The sequence below is a fragment of the Phlebotomus argentipes genome, unplaced genomic scaffold (genome assembly GCF_947086385.1).
Source record: "Phlebotomus argentipes unplaced genomic scaffold, Phlebotomus argentipes genome assembly contig_5, whole genome shotgun sequence".
Lineage (NCBI taxonomy): Eukaryota > Metazoa > Arthropoda > Insecta > Diptera > Psychodidae > Phlebotomus > Phlebotomus argentipes.
The window spans coordinates 9,983,038-10,000,000 of record NW_026776165.1 but is presented as its reverse complement, the minus strand read 5'-3'; the positions used below and the strand labels follow the sequence as shown (position 1 = coordinate 10,000,000).

The following is a 16,963-nucleotide window of genomic DNA, read 5'->3' as shown; positions in this document are numbered from 1 at the left end:
AACCACCAATTTATTTTTCAGCCCTCCACGTCACTTTCCCAGCAAATGTGCTGACTTTGCAAATGGAAAATTCAGAGGACATTTCCCGAGAGTGTGCGAAATTAGGGCATATTCTCGGTGTCATTGTCTACTCATGAGCAATGATTTGATGATTGATGACGCAAGGATTTTGAGGTAAACAAAAACAAGTGATAAACAAACAGTCGCCGACAAAAATATCCACTCATCGTCATACATTTCTAAAGTCATTTTATTTACTCTCTTTCTTCGAAGTCAGGGACAAAAATGTAAGCGAGTGAAACAGAAATTCCCTTTGCTCAATTAGATTTTTAATACATTATGTTAGGTGTGATAGAAAATTAAAATAACGTTTCAAGACATAGAAATTAGTATGTTTTCTTTCTCTCTGTTACTCAATTCTGAACCATAATTGAAAATCATCAAAACTGACATCTTCAAACGACTTTATACACTTTTCTCTTCATTGCTTGCGCGGAACGAGAAAAAAAACCAGCAAAGATCGGATAAACTGAAACTTGTGATGCTTTTACAACCTAAACATACTTAACTTATAAGCTTCTCTTATCCTCTAGACACGTTCGGGGGAGCGTCGGCGTCACGGCTCGAGAGCGGCGCGCTACTTGTTCATGAAGTACGTCTGCGCGGGCGCGCCTTGCGTCGTGCTGCGCGTCGTGGCGTAGAGCTGCTGCTGGAAGTTGTGGAACTGCTGCGCGTAGTTCGGGTCCGTGGTGGACGGGCCAACGTACGGCTGACTCGTGGGCGGCTCCATCATCTTGTCGGGCGGCTGGAAGGGGGCGCGCATCCCCTGGAAGAGGCCCTCGTGCATCTGCCCACCGAACACGCCGTTCATCATGTGGCCCTGCGCCCGGACACTCCGGATGTCCTGCATCATCTCGCCACCATTGTGCGGCATCGGGTTGGCGAAGCGCTGCAGGAAGTCCAGACTGGGCGGCGGCCGCGGCATCTGCGGGCACATCTGCGGCCGCGCCGGCAGGTATTGAATGGTGTTGGGCGCCGAGGCGCGCACCTGCACGCTGGCGCCGTTGTACGAGTCCGCCATCGACGCCGGCGGGCACAGGCGACCCGCCGGGGTGCCCATCCTCGCCATTTGCCCACCAAACGCCCCCGGCCCGTGCACGCCGCCTGCAAAGACACCAGCGTCAGCGAAATAGCCCAAAATCCCGTCCACTGTTTGCGCTTCGCTTGCGCCCGGCCGGACTTGTCCCGGCGCAGGCGCAGCGGAAACTCTCAACTCACCGGCCACCATCTTGGGCGAGAGCGGCTTGCCGGCCGTGGGCGGCAGGATCTTGCCGTACGGCGGATTGTGCATCCCCATGTCGGACGGCATCATGCCGTGCATCTGCGCACACTCCAGCATCTCGTCCGACTCGCGCATCTGCGGCATTTCCGGCCCGTATGAGCACGTGCTGATCTGCGCCGCCATGATGCTGCCGTTGGGCCCCGGCGCGCCGTTGAACGGCGGCGCGCTGTTCGTGAGCTGCTGCGACATCTGTGCCAGCGACGAGATAGGATCGAAAGGCATCACTTTGGTGGTCTCCGGAGCGGTGCTCGTGTCCGGATTCAGGGGCAGATTGTCGTCCGGCAGCGCGAAGTTGCCTCCCATGTTCACGTGCTGTAACACAAGAACTGATTTAGTGACTTCTGAGGAAAATTCTCTGCTTCGGACAGCCGAAATCAATCCAAAGCTCAAGTTAAGCTTGCGTGTTCCTTATTGTCTGAGAGACTCAAAGCTGAAGCGACTCAGAATCAAAGTTTTTGTATTGAACACAAAGAGTTCTGAATTGAGACTCACCTCCTGAGCTGCCGCTTCTGGAGAAATGTCAGCAAAGAAGCCGACCTTCTCGTGCGCCGGCACGGACGCCGGCGAACACGTGACGCCCGGGCTGGGCGCGTGCTGCGGCTCCGCCTTCAGCGGCGTGTCGCCGTGCGACGGTGTACGCGCCGGTGACGCCGGCGGCATCTTGTCGTCCGGCGGCGGCAGATCTACGTCCTTGAAGGCGGGCGAGAGATGCGCCGACTGCGGTGTGGCGGGACTGCTCTGCGCGAGTGGCCGCGTGGCTGGGCTGCCGGCCGACACGGGGCTCTGGCCGGCGCTGAGGTGCCGCATCGGCACGTGCCGGTTGTCTGACGGCGAAGCGAGCGCCGCGCCGCGCGGAGACGGCAGCGACAGAGTCGAGGTGAGGTTCTGGGGTGAGTTGGGGCTGGGGCTGTGCGTGGCGATGGGCACCGACGCGGATCTGGGCGTCTGGTGGTAGGGCGGCGGTGGGCCATGCGCGCGCTGCGGCGCCACGCGGCCCGCCTTGCGCTCCTCACAGTAGTGATGCTGCAGGCGCGTCCACTCGGCGCCGCCCTTGGCGTACGCACCGCCGGGCGCCGCCATGGCGGGCTGCTGTGTGGGGCAGGGCAGAAAGTCAGGCAAGCAGCCCATGGCGCGCATCTTCTCCTCGTCCAGACCACCCTGCGCCTCGTCGTTATCGCTCTGCTCCGGGAACAGGACACTCTGCATGCGCCGCAGCATGGCCAGCTGCTCCTCGCGGTGCTGTCGCTGCTGCGGCGTGAGATTCTCGTCAGGTACCTTCACGCCCTGCACCAGGTTCGGCCCGTTGGGCATGTCGTCCTCGCCTTTCGCGTCCGCCCACTCGCCCGGCTCGCCGTCCTCGGGCGCGTCCATCATGGCGCCCTTGCTCCTCTGCTTCTGCCCGAAGCCCATGAGACTCCACGGGGTGTGGCGATTGAACTGGCCCAGCTTCAGCGGGTGTTTCTGCAAAGAGCAAAGCAACGTCAGACTCGCGGCGTTGGGGAAGAGCTCAGACTCACCTCAAGGATCTTCTTGGTGCCCGGCTGTGCGCAGTGGTAGGCGATAATGGAGGGGAAGTGGCCCTTGATCACGGACTCCGCGCCCTGGTTGGCCAGCGCCGTGGAGAAGACGAAGATCTGGCTGGACTGCTGCATGTATTCCAGGCCGCCGCTCTGCTTGCCCATCATGTTCGACACCAGCGGCTGAATGGCGCTGCTGAACGGGGGCTCGACGTCCGCCTGGCCCTCTGTCTTGATAGGCATCTGGCCGGCCTTGGCCGCCTCGGCGGCGCTCTCGGCCGCGTCCGTCTTCGCGTCGCCCTTCTTGTCCGCGGCCTGGGCCGGTCTGGGCGATGCGGACTCACGCTTGGGCGACACGGACGCGTCCGGGTCCGCGTCCTCACGCTTCACAGGACCCTCAACGGGCGGTGTGGCGGGTGGGGTGGCGTGGGGCGAGCTGGACGGCGTCCCCGCGGGGGCGCCCTTCTCGCGCTTCTCCTTCAGCATGACACTCGCGTCTCACGGATCGGCCGCTGCACGCACGTGACCTGGGAAGCCTCTCGGCTGCAATGCGGGGCGGTGTGATGAGCAACGTCTGGATGGGGGCGCTCACGGGGTCAGCAGAGCCACCCTAGAGGTCAACTTGGTTTGACAGACGACTCACTATCATACCGACATCCGCCACTGCGAGCGCTGCTGGTGGCAAGGCAGCGCGACGGCGGTTTATGCGCAATTTCCCCGAAAAAGCACTGAAAAGCAGCCCAATTACGCGACTTTTCTCCCAATCGTCTAGAACAGAGAGTCTTTTCTCAGCAAAAGCAGGAAGTACACGAGGAATTATGGTGTAATCAAAAGCGATTACACACGCAACATTCTTGACTGAATTGCCTACTCTCAGGCGCTGATTGATGACGCACGATTTGGATGTAAACAAACCGGGTTAAACAGTGAGTGGTAAAAATACAGAGACAATTCATGAGATTTACGCAATTTTTCACAATAAACTTATTTTATTCAGATTAGTTAGTGATCATACTGGAATTAACTATGGATGATTTTTGCATTAAAGTTTAGTATATATTGTTTCATCATGCAAAAATAAAACAAAGCGTGAAAAACCTTAATTCAAAGAAGACTTTGGAAACGAAGCAATAACATATGTATTTGCGTTTTATATATTTCCCCTCCAAAAACTAAACCGCGCGTGTACTTATCACGCGTTTTTCAATTTGCTGAGACAAAAGATTAAGAATACAAATTGCACGAATATAAGAGTTTTTATAAGTTTGCGATGCGAAAAATATGAGGTGAAATTGTTTAAACAACTAATAAAAGAGTGATAAGAAAATAAAAATGTTAGTATAAATATAATTGAAGCATTTTACGTTGATTCAGTTGTGAGTTTCATCTCTGGATATTGACTGGCGCTGTGCAATAAGATGAAGATTTCAGCAGGATTTATCGTCCTAGTGATATTCTGCGATGTTCTCCATGCACAAAGTCATAGCATTCAATGGGGTAAAATTGCTCTAAGTGACCATTTGCTTTATCGCAGAATTGTGTTCAGAGAATACGAAGTTTTACGCATTGTTTCCGAGGATGTATCATGGCCAGATGCATCAGTGAGTATTTAAATCTTCATTCTGCAAATTCTTCATTTCCCGTGTCAAGTTCATATTATGCAGATAAGATTCAGTTTTATAAATTTTAATTGTGTAATTCGAAACGAAGAATAATGCTTCTGGAATTGATTTTGCAGAATCCTTCCCCAGGAAATTCCACAATCTCATGCATTAAGGCAGAGGATCTGTATGTAAATGGAGACGGCGGATATGCTTCAATCTCTTCTGGCGGCGTGGGATTCAATCACACAACTGTCCACTTCGAGTCACAGAGAAATCACGGCTACGCATTCAAATTGCTAATTTATGGACCATTTTAATTGCTAACACATTGAGATAACAAAAAAATTTTTTTTATTTATACATTGAAGTAAAGTCAAGCGTGAATGTTAATAGGAATCCTCTTGCTTTAGTTCTATGACTCAGGTGTAGAATTTTCGCAGCATAATAATGTTGGTTAATAAAGAAAAAAAGATTGTGAACTTTTCTGTATTTCCCACAAGATTTCCCATCAGCAAAACATGAAATCTCGATCATTGTGTCAGTATTGGCAAAAGCTTCTCTCGCGTGCTTACGATAATCCCGAAGAGGCTCAGCCAGCTGAGCCGGAGAAGCCGATCAGTTGAGGTCAGCGACTGGCCGAGTGCAGAAGCATTGCCATGCTGTCGATCGCTGTGGGACTCACTCTTCTCTGCGCCACTGCTCTGGCGCAGTTCTCCATCCCTGACGCCGAGGTGATTTTCTACGAGCCCCGCGGCTTCCGTGTGTCCATCCCAGCCGATCCCGAGATCCGCCTGTTCGCCTTCCACGGCGCCAGGAACAAGGTGCTGAGCGGCACCGAGCCCGGAACCTGGAATGCGGACGTGACGACAGCCAGGGACGGCAAGTTCGTGTTCGAGGACTCAAACACAAAGTTTGAGAGAGGAGACTTCCTCAGCTTCTGGCTGTACGCCATCCTGCACAATGGCCAGGGCGTGCAGGAACTCGGACTGACAAGAACGGCCAACGGTAAGAAGTTCGCCTTCATCGTGTTTTTCTTCTCGTTTTTTCACCTCTCTCTCCATTGCGCCTCTTCCAGACTTCCTTCCACGCACTCAAAACTCGTTCCCAGTGTGAGTATCACATCTGATTCTCTTCACATGGCGTCTCTCTTCGGAATAACATTATCATCATTAAGTCAGTGAAGCGTACCTCTGGCTTGCCTGCAAATGGCAAAGCAATTAACGGAGAGTTTAGAGGTCACGTGCATAAAATTTCAGTGATTTTTGGCTGTGTGATAGTTGTGATAAAGTGTCTCTCGAATATTCAAATGACGAGGGAATTCCCAAGTAGCGTAATTAAAAATGAAACACTGTTTCTCTGAACGTGATTCAAAGCGCGAGATTCAGTGAAATCCAATGTGTCTAAGTGTGATCTAGCCAAGAATTTTCTCACTGTTGTGTTTTTCTTCTATTTCAATACCAGCTTGTAAACTGATATTAGACGATTTGCTCTTGATTCTCACTTCTGTTTTTTCTTACTTCAGTGAAAACATTTCCACTGAATTATAAACCTTAGTTGAAAGTGGATGAAAAAATCGGCAGTTTGCCATTGATTGAACTTTATTTTGAATTCAGTTCAATTAATTGCATTCGACAATGATCAAGAACTTTTAATCATAATGCTAAGGATTTCTTATAAGTTTCTGTTTAAAATTGTTACCTTTCAGACCTGGTCCAATTGGCTTTGAAGTTCCCACGCCTGAAGTGAAGCATTTCTCGCGGGGATTTGAGGTTTCCATTCCGGAAGAGGAGGGAATTTCCCTCTTCGCCTTCCACGGACAGCTTAATCAGCCCTTCACGGGCCTTCAGGGTGGCCAGTGGTCTTCGGACATCACCGTGCCTACAGAAGGACGCTTCCGCTTTACTGAGCGCTCCACGAAGCTGAAGCCAGGCGACGTAATTTACTTCTGGGTTCACGTGATCTTCAATGGTTTGGGATACAATCTCGAAGGCCAGGAGTATCGCGTTCCTGGTGGCACAGCGAATCCTGCTCCAACGCCAGTGACTCCTGTAACTCCGGTGCGAATTAGACCAATCACTTCAGAGACTGATGCTCCTGAGCCAGAGTCTCCGACCTGTCAGAAGTCCCCAACGGTGCTGAAAGACGGAAGTCATCCGTGCGTCGGAGCTCTGATATTCTCCGAGGAGTTCTCAGGACACAGACTCAGCGGACAGTGGGAAATTGAGAAGAGGTTCGGATCCATCGAACCGGATAATGAGTTTGTTATCTACCTCAATCGATCGGAGAATCTGCACATCAGTGGAGGACAGCTGAGGATCAGACCAACGTTCACACAGAGTGTCTATACAGACAGATTCACGCTGGATATTCCGCAGTGAGTCCCGAATAAGTTTCTAAGCTATGCAAAACATTACAAATGAGTTTCTTTTCTAGCTGTACCGAGGAACACGGTTCTCCAGCTTGCAGTAGATCTAGGGAGAAATTCCCTGACATCCTGCCGCCCATAATCTCATCCAGGATAAATACAAAGTCCCAGTTTCACTTCCTCTATGGAAAAGTGGAGATTCGCGCTAAACTTCCGAGTGGAGATTGGATATTTCCAGGTGAGAATTCCACAATTAATTTTTTTCACGCAATTCAACATCTCTTCATCTTCTTAGAAATGTTCCTGGAATCCGTCAAGAACACCTATTCAACTGATAACTTAGAATCTGGACAAATGCGCATCGCCTTTTCGTCAGGCGGTCCTTGCAATACTCAGGATCTCTACCAGGGAGTTCTTCTAGACTCCCGAGAGCCCTATAGGACGAAGAATCTATGTGTGAAACGCATTGCTTCCGGTGGTAAATGGTCAGATGAATTTCATACATTTACAATGATTTGGACGCCAGAGAAAATCTCAACGTTCGTCGATGACAAGTTCAATTGCGAGATTCTTCCCATCGACGGCTTTCACACGCAAACCCTCGAGGATGGACAAATGTATCCGGGTGCCAACAAGTGGAAGCAGTGGGGCACTTCCAAGCTGGCGCCTTTCGACCAAGAGTTCTTCCTGACGCTGGGTCTGGGCGTTGGCGGACACAATGACTTCCAGGAGTCGCGCTACTGCAAACTGCCCTGGAAGAACACCTCGCCGAGGGCGATGAATCAGTTCTGGCAGAAGAAGGATGAGTGGACGCCGTCCTGGGAGAATCGCGATCCCAACTTCAAGGTGGATTATGTGCGTATCTACGCGCTTTAGACTGGCAAGAGTCTGAATAAAGGAGACTGACATCGATAAAAATAGTAAAATCACGTCACCTCAATTAACTTCGCGATAACACCTTAATCCCGCTTTTTATTACACTCCTCATAATCTCACACAGTAAGCCTGATTCCCTCTGCCTTTACGGCTACTTCGGCTTGTCTCCGGACGCGCTCATGATGCCTACGTGTCCTTGGCAGTAGCTGCATGGGCAGTACGGGTTCATGGGGTCGTGCGGGTGTGGGTTCACTGGTGGCGGATAGTGCGGCGGATGGTGAGGCGGATAGTGAGGCGGATGATGCGGCGGGAAGTGCGGCGGATGGTGGGTTGGATGATCCGGCAGGTGGATCACGTCCTCGGATGGAGGTCCGTTGGGGTAGTGGAAGCAGTTGGGGCAGTGCACGCAGTACCTCGGAAAACTGGCCATCGTCAACTCCCAGAAAACTCACGGCAGACACTGAAACTGCGCTCGATGGACGAGCACGGTTTTATAGCGCCACGATAAGGAGTGATAAGGTTGGGTTTCGGTGATTTTTAGACCTCAGCCCATAGATAAAGCTCGGACCGTGTGCAGACATTCGTCACGAGTAACAGAAATGATGATAAGGAATAGTTTGGCGGAAATTTGCATTCACTGCAGTGAATTTTGAGGCGGGAGAGATAATTTTGCGAGCGAATGTAGATTAGTTTTGCATAGCTTTCGGCGTAAAATTCAAACCTTGAGTATCGTTAGTATATTTGTTTGCTTTATCAAAATTGTAGTTTTACTCGCACATTTTTTATTAAAGTTTAAATTTAGCGACAAATGATGAAATGTGTGATGTCAAATTGAGTCATCAAAACTTGTTTGCCATTTGGAAAAGTAACAAAAAAAGTTTTCACTTTTTCTCAGGTATTTTGATACGAAAAATATTCAAATTTTACTTTGTTAGGAAATTTTATCAAATTTTTTCCCATCTTACTCTTGCTAAACATCCTGGTGACTTCAGATCCTAGATATTAATGACTAAACTTATTAAATGGAACACATTGATACAGTTTTCCTTTTATTCATCAGATTTAATCAAGGATTTAATTGATTTTAAACAACTTTATTCTGAAGAATACTTAATGTTTGTCAACACCAAACTAGGAAATTATAGATATTTCTCATACAAGTTTCTTCTTCTTTGGTACAAATGAAAGTTATTATCTTAAAATACACAAAGTAATTATCACGTTTTAGAATCAATTTACATCTTTTTTTTCTACTTTTGCATCTCAACTTTCCATTATCGTGTAACGTTTTATTAAAATCTTGTTGCCAAACGAAAGACTTAAATGCTTACTCAACTCACTATCTTTGGAAAATTCCTACGAGATTAGGAAATAATTTATCAGCCGGATTCCCACAAATTTGCCTCTTTGGGTGACTTCACTTAATTGCCTGTTTGTGGGTGTTTTTATATCACTCCATGAAATCACGCCCGGATCGCGATAAAGATGGGCAAACATAAAACGCAAAAGAGAGAGAGGGAAAAGGCGAGGGAAGATTGCACGTTGCGGTTGAAAATGCTGAAGCATGATCAATTGTCTCCATGACTTTCTTCAGTCGCACTTTTCCGCGGAAACTCGGCCTGCCGAAGAGCTGCAAGAAGTCGCGATCGCCGATCATTGACCATCTCAAGAGGCCCTCGAGCCGTGCAGAGCTCGTCTCTGGCTCAGTTCCCATTCAGCAGCCCGAGAGTGCGGATTGCGCTGACAGTTTCGTGACACAGTGTTCAAGAGCGCGTGTGGATTTCTCTTGGGACGTGGCCAGCAGTTTCGCAAAGGAGTTGCCCAACAGCGTCTCTGACCAAGGAGGATCTCAGTCCAAAGTGAGTGCATTTGTCGAGGCCGCAGCGGCTGGAAATTTGATGAAACTGCTAAAATGATTAGCAAGAGATTTCTCAATTTTCACTCTGTGACCTTTCGCAAGTTGAAGGGACTGTAGATGAGAGATTTCGGTGCTGTTCACGTGCAAAAAGTGCAGAAGAATCCGCCCGATGAAACGCGCATGTTTTACTAATGACCATTGACAATTCGACTTATTCTATCGCATATTGAGCCGCCGAAGAGCGCGTGAAACTGTTGATTGTGCTGAAAAGCGAGTAAAAAATCACTGAATTATTCAGTCAAACCTCAATCTTGGAATTCAGAAGCGCTCAATTTTGCAGCTCACCATCAAATCTGTGATGATGTTAATGAAAAGAGTGCCTAAAAAATGGCTGTATTTGGCTTATTAATTTGCAAACATGCCTCACAATTTTCATTTCAAATTAACTTTTTCCATCCATCAAAGCAGGTTGATTTGTTATGCCTTGACTTGATATTTTTTCTTGAAAAGTCATATGAATTTATTGCGAGAAGCAACAGAGTGAAAATGATTTTATGATGTGCCAAATAGACCTCAGAATTGATGATAAAAACTGGGTCAAGTCATGCAAAGATAAGACTACGATTGGAATTTAGAAAAATCTGTTATCTCTTTCATAATAATCAATCGTGTCGTAAACATAGATTTTATGGGATTGGATTTATGAAGAATTAATATGAATTTAATTTATACTTGAAGGCTTTTTCTATTTTTTTTTTAATGCAAATTTTAAATCAGACAACTTAATTGGTTTTCATCTCATACAGTTTTTTGACACGTGAAAGTTTGACTCACAAACGGATAATTATACACATAAATATTTTTAATTTAGCAAAAAATTGCATTTTACAAAGAAGAAAATCTTTTGAAAATAAAGAAAATAGGTAAAATATGATTTTTCCATATTTTTACATCGAACATTTCTCCCACGAAGGGTTAAAAGTTACTATCATTATTACACTATATAATTGCTATTCTGAGTCACGCATTTTTCCATAGTTTACCAATTCTAATTGTGTATCAAGTTCAAGCACAACAAAACTGTTTCGCTTTTCATTTCACGTGAATTCCTGAGTCGCGTTGCACTTTTTCATCGCTTCGGAGCTTTCGCGAGACCAGAAAGAAAGTTGCCTAAATTGTTTTTCCCTCCTGCAGATGCTGTTCTTCCTCGTGGTTTACGTGGGTCCCGTCGTGGCGGCGGGCGTCGGCCTGGCGCTGCTCTACTTCATGAAGTCCAGCAAGGAGATGCCCAGGAATTGGGACGAGTTCCTCACCGAAGCCTGGTTCCAGTATCACGGCGTGCGCGGCCTGGCCGAGGACAGGATCAACAGTCGCTACAACGTCGTCGGTGAGTCGCACTGTCGCTCTTCCTGCAGCCAGGAAAGCTCGGGAAATTTCCGCATCTTCCTGACTTTTGGTTTTTGCGCGCGAATGATATTCATAAGCAAATTCTTGCCATGCGATTTCCAGCCTCTTTCAACACTCTTCCACCGAGTGATTGGCCAATATTTGCCCAGAGAAAAACCTTGAGGAAGACACTGAGCGCACTCAATTCCCACTGAACGGGGTTCGCACTTTTCTCTACAGTCAAGACTATTGCGCTCAAAGACGGATGAAGAATTGGTGATGTTTCAAGGTGATCAAGATGGAGAAATGCACAAAAAGTTGCCCAATGTTTTCTGGCTACTCCATTTTTGACCTCCACTAAAAATTTCCAGCTTCTAGAGATCGAGAGTGAATGCCGAGATGAATACATTGTCGCGATTTTGAGTGACACAATTAATATGCAGTGGAATTCATCATAATCCGTCGGATTGATTGGAAATGCAGGGTCACACACTTGAACTGATGCCAACATTAAGTCAAGATCAAAAGCTGCAATGTTAATTATTCATTTCACTAGGATTTTTGATATCAAAAAGAGACTAAAAGTCAAGTTTTAAAGCTACAAGACGAAGGAAATGTCGTAAGAAAAGTGCAAAAATCATAAAACTCATTTTATTGCAGTTGTAGAAAAAATCACAGAAACATTTCCAGAAGGTTTCGTGGCAGAAATGTGCAAATTTGACCTTTTAAACACCATTTCGTCGTTATCTTTTGACCCTTTTCGTGTATTTAAATTGAACTAACACTAAATCAATTTCCGAATGAATCCTTGCAGAGCTCTTCAAGCAGCCCGGCCGCGTCGCCGTGATGACTGGAGGCAATCGCGGGATCGGCCTGAAGATCGTAGAGAAGCTGCTGGACTGCGACATGACCGTCGTGCTGGGCGTCCGCAATGTCGAGTCGTCTAGGCGCTCAGTCGCCAAGGAGATTCCAGTGGACAAAACGGCCGGGAAGCTCTTCTTCGAGCAACTCGACGTCGGCACGATGTCGTCCGTGCGGAAGTTCGCGGCGGAGATCAAGAAGAAGTACCACAAGATCCACATTCTCATCAACAACGGTGAGAAAAATGCCTTGAGAGAAAGTCTTCTTCTCGTGCTGATGTTGCGCGCGTCTTTTCAGCGGGAATCATGGCGGCGCCTTTCGCTCTCACCGACGACGGCTTCGAGAGTCAGATGGCCATCAATTACATCGGCCACTTCCTGCTCACGCATCTCCTCCTGCCCGAAATCGTGGCCGCCGGAGAGGCTGATCAGCACTCGCGGATCGTCAATGTGTCCTCCTGCGTGCACTTGATGGGCGACATTGATTACGAGAACTTCCACGGCGCCAAGAGCTACTACGGCGCCACGCACTACAACCAGTCGAAGCTGGCCCAGATCCTCTTCACGAAGCACCTCCAGACACTGCTGGACAGCCGCGGAGCACCCTGCCAAGTGCACGCCGTCCATCCGGGAGTCGTGGACACGGATCTGTTCGTGCACAGCAGCTCCACAGTCATTCCGTGGTTCAAGAAGGCCCTCTTCAAGGTGCCTCCCTGTCAATCCCTCTCCACTATCGTGTGCTAATCTCTGTATTCTTGCAGAATCCCGAGCAAGGCTCTCGAACGGTGGTTTTCGCGGCGATTTCACCCAAACTGGAAGGCAAAGGAGGCTCATATCTCAGCAACTGCCGCCTCCATCGGACGCACGCGATGGCCAAGGACAAGGCAGCCTGCCAGAAGCTCTTCGACTACACGCGGGAGATGCTGAAAATCGAGGACTTCGGCCGACCTCAGGGACATTAGTGATGTGGAGGTGCTTTTATAACAAATAAATTCATTCCTTTTAATCAATCACCCGGAAAGTACAGTCTTCAGGAGCTTCCCTCGAAGTGCCTGAAGATCTTCTGAGTCACCTCGTCGGCTGTCTTGACTGCCGCGCTGCTTGGGTGCTCCGCCAGGAAGTCCTTTCCCTGGTCACAGCACTTGGCCAGTGTGGGATCGAGTGGAATGCGGCCCAGGAAGGGAATTCCCATGTCTTGAGCCATCTTCTCGGCTCCTCCGGAAGTCGGCGGGAAGATTATGGACTGCTTCGTGCAGGACGGACAGATGAAGCCCGCCATGTTCTCCACGACGCCCGCAATGGGGATCTTCAGCTTGCGGCAGAAGTTCACCTCCTTCCGAACGTCTAGCAGCGCAACTTCCTGCGGCGTCGTGACGACAATCGCCGCCAATCCCTCGCGCGAGTTCTCCAGGAAGGACACAGCGCTCAGGTGCTCATCCGAGGTTCCCGGCGGAGTGTCCACAACGAGATAGTCCAGCTCTCCCCAATCGACGTCGCCCAGAAACTGCTTAATCATGCCGTTCTTCTTCGGGCCGCGCCAGATGATCGCGTCGTCCGGACTGCCTAGCAGGAAGCCGATGGACATGACGGACAGGTTCTCGTCCACGAACACAGGCGACCATCCCGAGCCGGACTGGTGCACCTGTTCATCCGCCACACCGAAAACTCTGGGCTGCGAAGGGCCGCAGATGTCGATGTCCAGCACGCTGAAGTTCCGCTCCGGACGGCTGTGCGCCATTGTTCTGGCCAATAGGTAAGTCAGGGTGCTCTTGCCGACGCCTCCCTTGCCAGACAGCACCAGCAGCTTGTGACGAACCTCCCGGAGGCGCTCGGTGACCACACTCAAGTACGCATCCTTGGCCGCCGACGCTTGTCCCGTGGAGCAGAGGTTCTGATTCGGGCATCCGGCACACGCAGATGCCTTTCCGGCGTCCTGACTCTCGACTCCCGGACAGTGTTCAGGCGGAGCTTCCATTGTCAGAGAGATTTGGGTAGAAAAACACCAAAAAACAACAAACTCGAGCACACTTCAGTCCGAACTTCAGGAATGAAAGCTTTCCGGAATGCTACTCGCCCAATTGCGGATTGCAATTGCTCTGTCACAAGACACTTCCGAGGAACTTCCCACTGAGTTCCACGGTCGCATGCTCTCAAACAAAATCAACAGCAATATTTCAAATCTTTAAGACATCATTATTGATCTTAACATTGACGGACTTCTTTAATTTTTTTTGTGGCAATTGGCGCATGAGAAATGTTTCAGTAAAATATCGAATTGTTCCGCGACCATCGCAGCGACAGAAGCAAGAACTGGAATAGAAAAATGGCCGATTAGCAATTCTGTAACAGTGGTCGCTACAGTCACGACACGAGTTCCTAATAAAATCATCTGGAAATCTTGTGAAAATATGTATTTGTACATAATTTTTTTCCTAAAATAAATATGAAGAAGATTCAGAAATTCGACTAAATATGTCTTCAGATAAGTTTCTATTGTCTTGTCTGTTTTACTCTTATACAATGTTAAATATTTGTGATCTGAGCAAAAATTTAACAATTTCACGAGTATTTTTGATATAAAAAGCACCAAAAACGTGCTATCTCAAGTCAGTTACAATCTCAGTGACAATGAAAGTCTTCGTGTGCTTCTTTGCTCTGTTCGCCGCGGCCGCTCTTGGTCAAGTTGTTGGTTGGTAACTTTCCTAATGAAAAACGGTCATTTAATGAAATATGTGTATTGATTTTCCTATTTTTCTCAGGCGGACCATGTGACTTCCAGTGCCCATCTGATTACATTCCGGTTTGCAATGCTTACGCGGATGGAACTTACTTTACCTTTGGCAACAGCTGCGCTGCTTCGAACTACAATTGCTTGAACGGACTCAGTAAGTCGTGATATTTTTTTACAAAATCATTTCCTCTTCACATTTGTGATTTCAATTGATTTCCAAATGTATATTGTCCTGAAAGCTTTTTTTTCTTTTAAACGTAGTTAATCATTTTCTAAAAAACTGGTAATGAAATCACAGAAGAGAAAGTATTAGTTTCTTTGATAGATTCAATTCTGCATATCTTATCTATGATCTCACTTTCAGCCCCTACATTCCAATCTTAAGACAATGTGGAATGCAACCAAGTGGACTTTGGATCCTGCGATCAGTCAGTTTGCTGCTCTTATGCTGATGGATCCGACTCAAAAACTTACAGCAGCGTGAGTGCTGCTGAAAATGCCCAGAAGTGTCGTGGCGCAAAACGTAAGTTATCAAATCAATTTAAGGAATCGCTCAATCTAGGATCCAACTTATGATTTTTTCCTGCTTCAGGTTGCTACATTTTGGCCAAGGGTGCGTGCGCCTAAGCAAAAAAAAACAGCACTTCAAGTCTTCAACTGAATTTTGTCGCTTATATGAAATAAAAGCAATCAAGAAAATAAAGTTCGTTCACACTCAGACTGCAGCGTTTGCGTAAACTTTCGTTCTTATCTTAAAATCAACAGAAAAGCGAAACTTTTACGTGTTTGGCTTTGTAGACCCATTAATTGTTTATCTTGAGTCCACAGATTAGTAAGTCATATAGACACAATAAACACAGATTGCTTAGGAACACACAAGTTAAAGAACAAATATAATATTTTATCTACTTTTTCTTATTATTTGCTGCATATTCAGTGTATAGAGACTTTGCTCTGAATGTGCAAAAAAAGCATTCTGCATTTTTCCTTTATCAATTAACCAACAGCACTTCCAAGGATAAGATCACCGATCTGGGCAGCCCTTGGTTCTATTGTCACATGTTGTCCTAAAAGAGGAAAAATATTATTAGTACAGATTTTCTCAATATTTTATACTGTTTCTTATACCAAATACAACCGCGAACGTCAAGATTAGGGAAAGAAACGAAAGAAATCGCATTGCTTTTTCTTCTCGATAGAATTCACCAAAACAACTGAAATATTATCGTAACTCTTTCATGCTTTATAAAATCTTTTCTAATAATAAAAGTATGACAGAAAGCTAATTATTCAACATATAATGAGTTCAAATTGAGCAAATAATAACTTATTAAAAGATTGTTATTTACTACAAAACTATCGACTATGTTTAGATCACATTTAAATAGATTTTTCATTCAAAATTTTATGAATTGAATAATTCGAATATTCTGAAATCAGAAGATAAAAGCCCTTATTTGAATTCTCATTACATAATTAATTGACAACGTGAGATTTTCTCTGTTGGATTGAAAAACGAGTGGGTCGCGATGCCTTCAGAAGCACTAATTAACTCTTCCGGCGAGAGTCTCATGACCTGCAAGTCGTATTTTGATCTTTCGTCAAGTTTTTTTTTTCTTTCTCTCAATTTCCCGCGAGAAAGCAATATTTGTTCATCCACTAATTGAGAGTCGAATTCATAAAGTTCACTTGCTCAAAGACTGGCAGGAGAAAAGATAATATTTGTTGCTCTCTAAATAGTGAGTGTGAAATGCGAGGCGACTATAAATAAATCTTGCCGCCGCGTTTCGGGATGAATGTCTGGAATGCCGTCTCGAGAGCGTGCATCTCAAATCACTGAATGCAATCTTTCAATTTATGATCCGCACAGATGAAGAAAAAGGGCCGGGCGTCGTCATCAATCACAGCGCTGTGTGCCTTCTTTCATCCATTCATTGTTTGGCAAAAATGCAAAAAGGGCGCGTCTGTTATTAATTTCGTGCAGTTGCGCGCAACTAGACGCCGGTTGTGCGCGACTGTTTGAGGCTCGAGAGGCGCGCGTTGCGAGCACAAAGGGGGTCCGACGGTGGGACTGTTGATTAGGGGACCGCCGAAGATTGAAAAAACCACAGACAGCATCCTAAAATAATGATTATTTTCATCGCGACGCAGACGCACATGAGCGTTCGAGCGCGCGCCAGAAAGTCAGAGAGCGCGAGAGCATTTCGGGATGCTGCGATGCGAAAGACTCTCCCAGGGGTGTACTAAGGGGTGGGAAATCCAGACTTCACAGCATTTCCTTCCTCCTCTTACGGTGCGCCGACAGAAAATCTATGGCGAATACACGCAATCACTCGCGTATTTTACACATTAGCAATGGACGCTGTTTAACACAGATTCGCGAGCATGTTCTCTTGCTTGGCCCCCCAAAAGTCTCTGATTCGT

At 47.2% G+C, this 16,963-nt stretch overlaps 5 protein-coding genes and 1 long non-coding RNA gene across 6 annotated transcripts; 4 read left to right on the top strand and 2 right to left on the bottom strand.

Annotated features, from left to right (window-relative positions):
* Nucleotides 1-232: 232 nt before the first annotated feature.
* Nucleotides 233-3,802, bottom strand: LOC132265601 (protein BCL9 homolog). The gene is made up of 4 exons (XM_059766333.1): nt 2,860-3,802; nt 1,835-2,803; nt 1,279-1,654; nt 233-1,164 (listed from the first exon to the last, which is right to left on the bottom strand). Exons 1-4 carry the CDS (start codon nt 3,343-3,345, stop codon nt 638-640), a joined length of 2,358 nt encoding a protein of 785 aa, XP_059622316.1. The 5' UTR covers nt 3,346-3,802; the 3' UTR covers nt 233-637.
* A 475-nt stretch (nt 3,803-4,277) lies between these two features.
* Nucleotides 4,278-4,780, top strand: LOC132255978 (probable salivary secreted peptide). Its single transcript, XM_059752154.1, has 2 exons — nt 4,278-4,460; nt 4,598-4,780. Exons 1-2 carry the CDS (start codon nt 4,278-4,280, stop codon nt 4,778-4,780), a joined length of 366 nt encoding a protein of 121 aa, XP_059608137.1.
* Nucleotides 4,781-5,119: 339 nt separating this feature from the next.
* Nucleotides 5,120-7,708, top strand: LOC132255977 (beta-1,3-glucan-binding protein). Its single transcript, XM_059752153.1, has 5 exons — nt 5,120-5,468; nt 5,539-5,572; nt 6,169-6,837; nt 6,897-7,066; nt 7,124-7,708. The coding sequence occupies exons 1-5, from the start codon at nt 5,120-5,122 to the stop codon at nt 7,702-7,704; spliced, it is 1,803 nt and encodes a 600-aa protein (XP_059608136.1). The 3' UTR covers nt 7,705-7,708.
* Nucleotides 7,709-9,289: 1,581 nt separating this feature from the next.
* On the top strand, nt 9,290-12,821 carry LOC132265602 (dehydrogenase/reductase SDR family member on chromosome X homolog). Its single transcript, XM_059766334.1, has 5 exons — nt 9,290-9,563; nt 10,757-10,949; nt 11,763-12,044; nt 12,107-12,513; nt 12,570-12,821. The coding sequence occupies exons 2-5, from the start codon at nt 10,757-10,759 to the stop codon at nt 12,768-12,770; spliced, it is 1,083 nt and encodes a 360-aa protein (XP_059622317.1). The 5' UTR covers nt 9,290-9,563; the 3' UTR covers nt 12,771-12,821.
* On the bottom strand, nt 12,785-14,252 carry LOC132265603 (cytosolic Fe-S cluster assembly factor NUBP1 homolog). Its single transcript, XM_059766336.1, has one exon. The coding sequence runs from the start codon at nt 13,781-13,783 to the stop codon at nt 12,839-12,841; it is 945 nt and encodes a 314-aa protein (XP_059622319.1). The 5' UTR covers nt 13,784-14,252; the 3' UTR covers nt 12,785-12,838.
* A 358-nt stretch (nt 14,253-14,610) lies between these two features.
* On the top strand, nt 14,611-15,391 carry LOC132255818 (uncharacterized). The gene is made up of 3 exons (XR_009468200.1): nt 14,611-14,693; nt 14,904-15,062; nt 15,132-15,391. It is a non-coding gene; the product is annotated as an uncharacterized LOC132255818 (long non-coding RNA).
* The last annotated feature ends 1,572 nt before the right edge of the window (nt 15,392-16,963 follow it).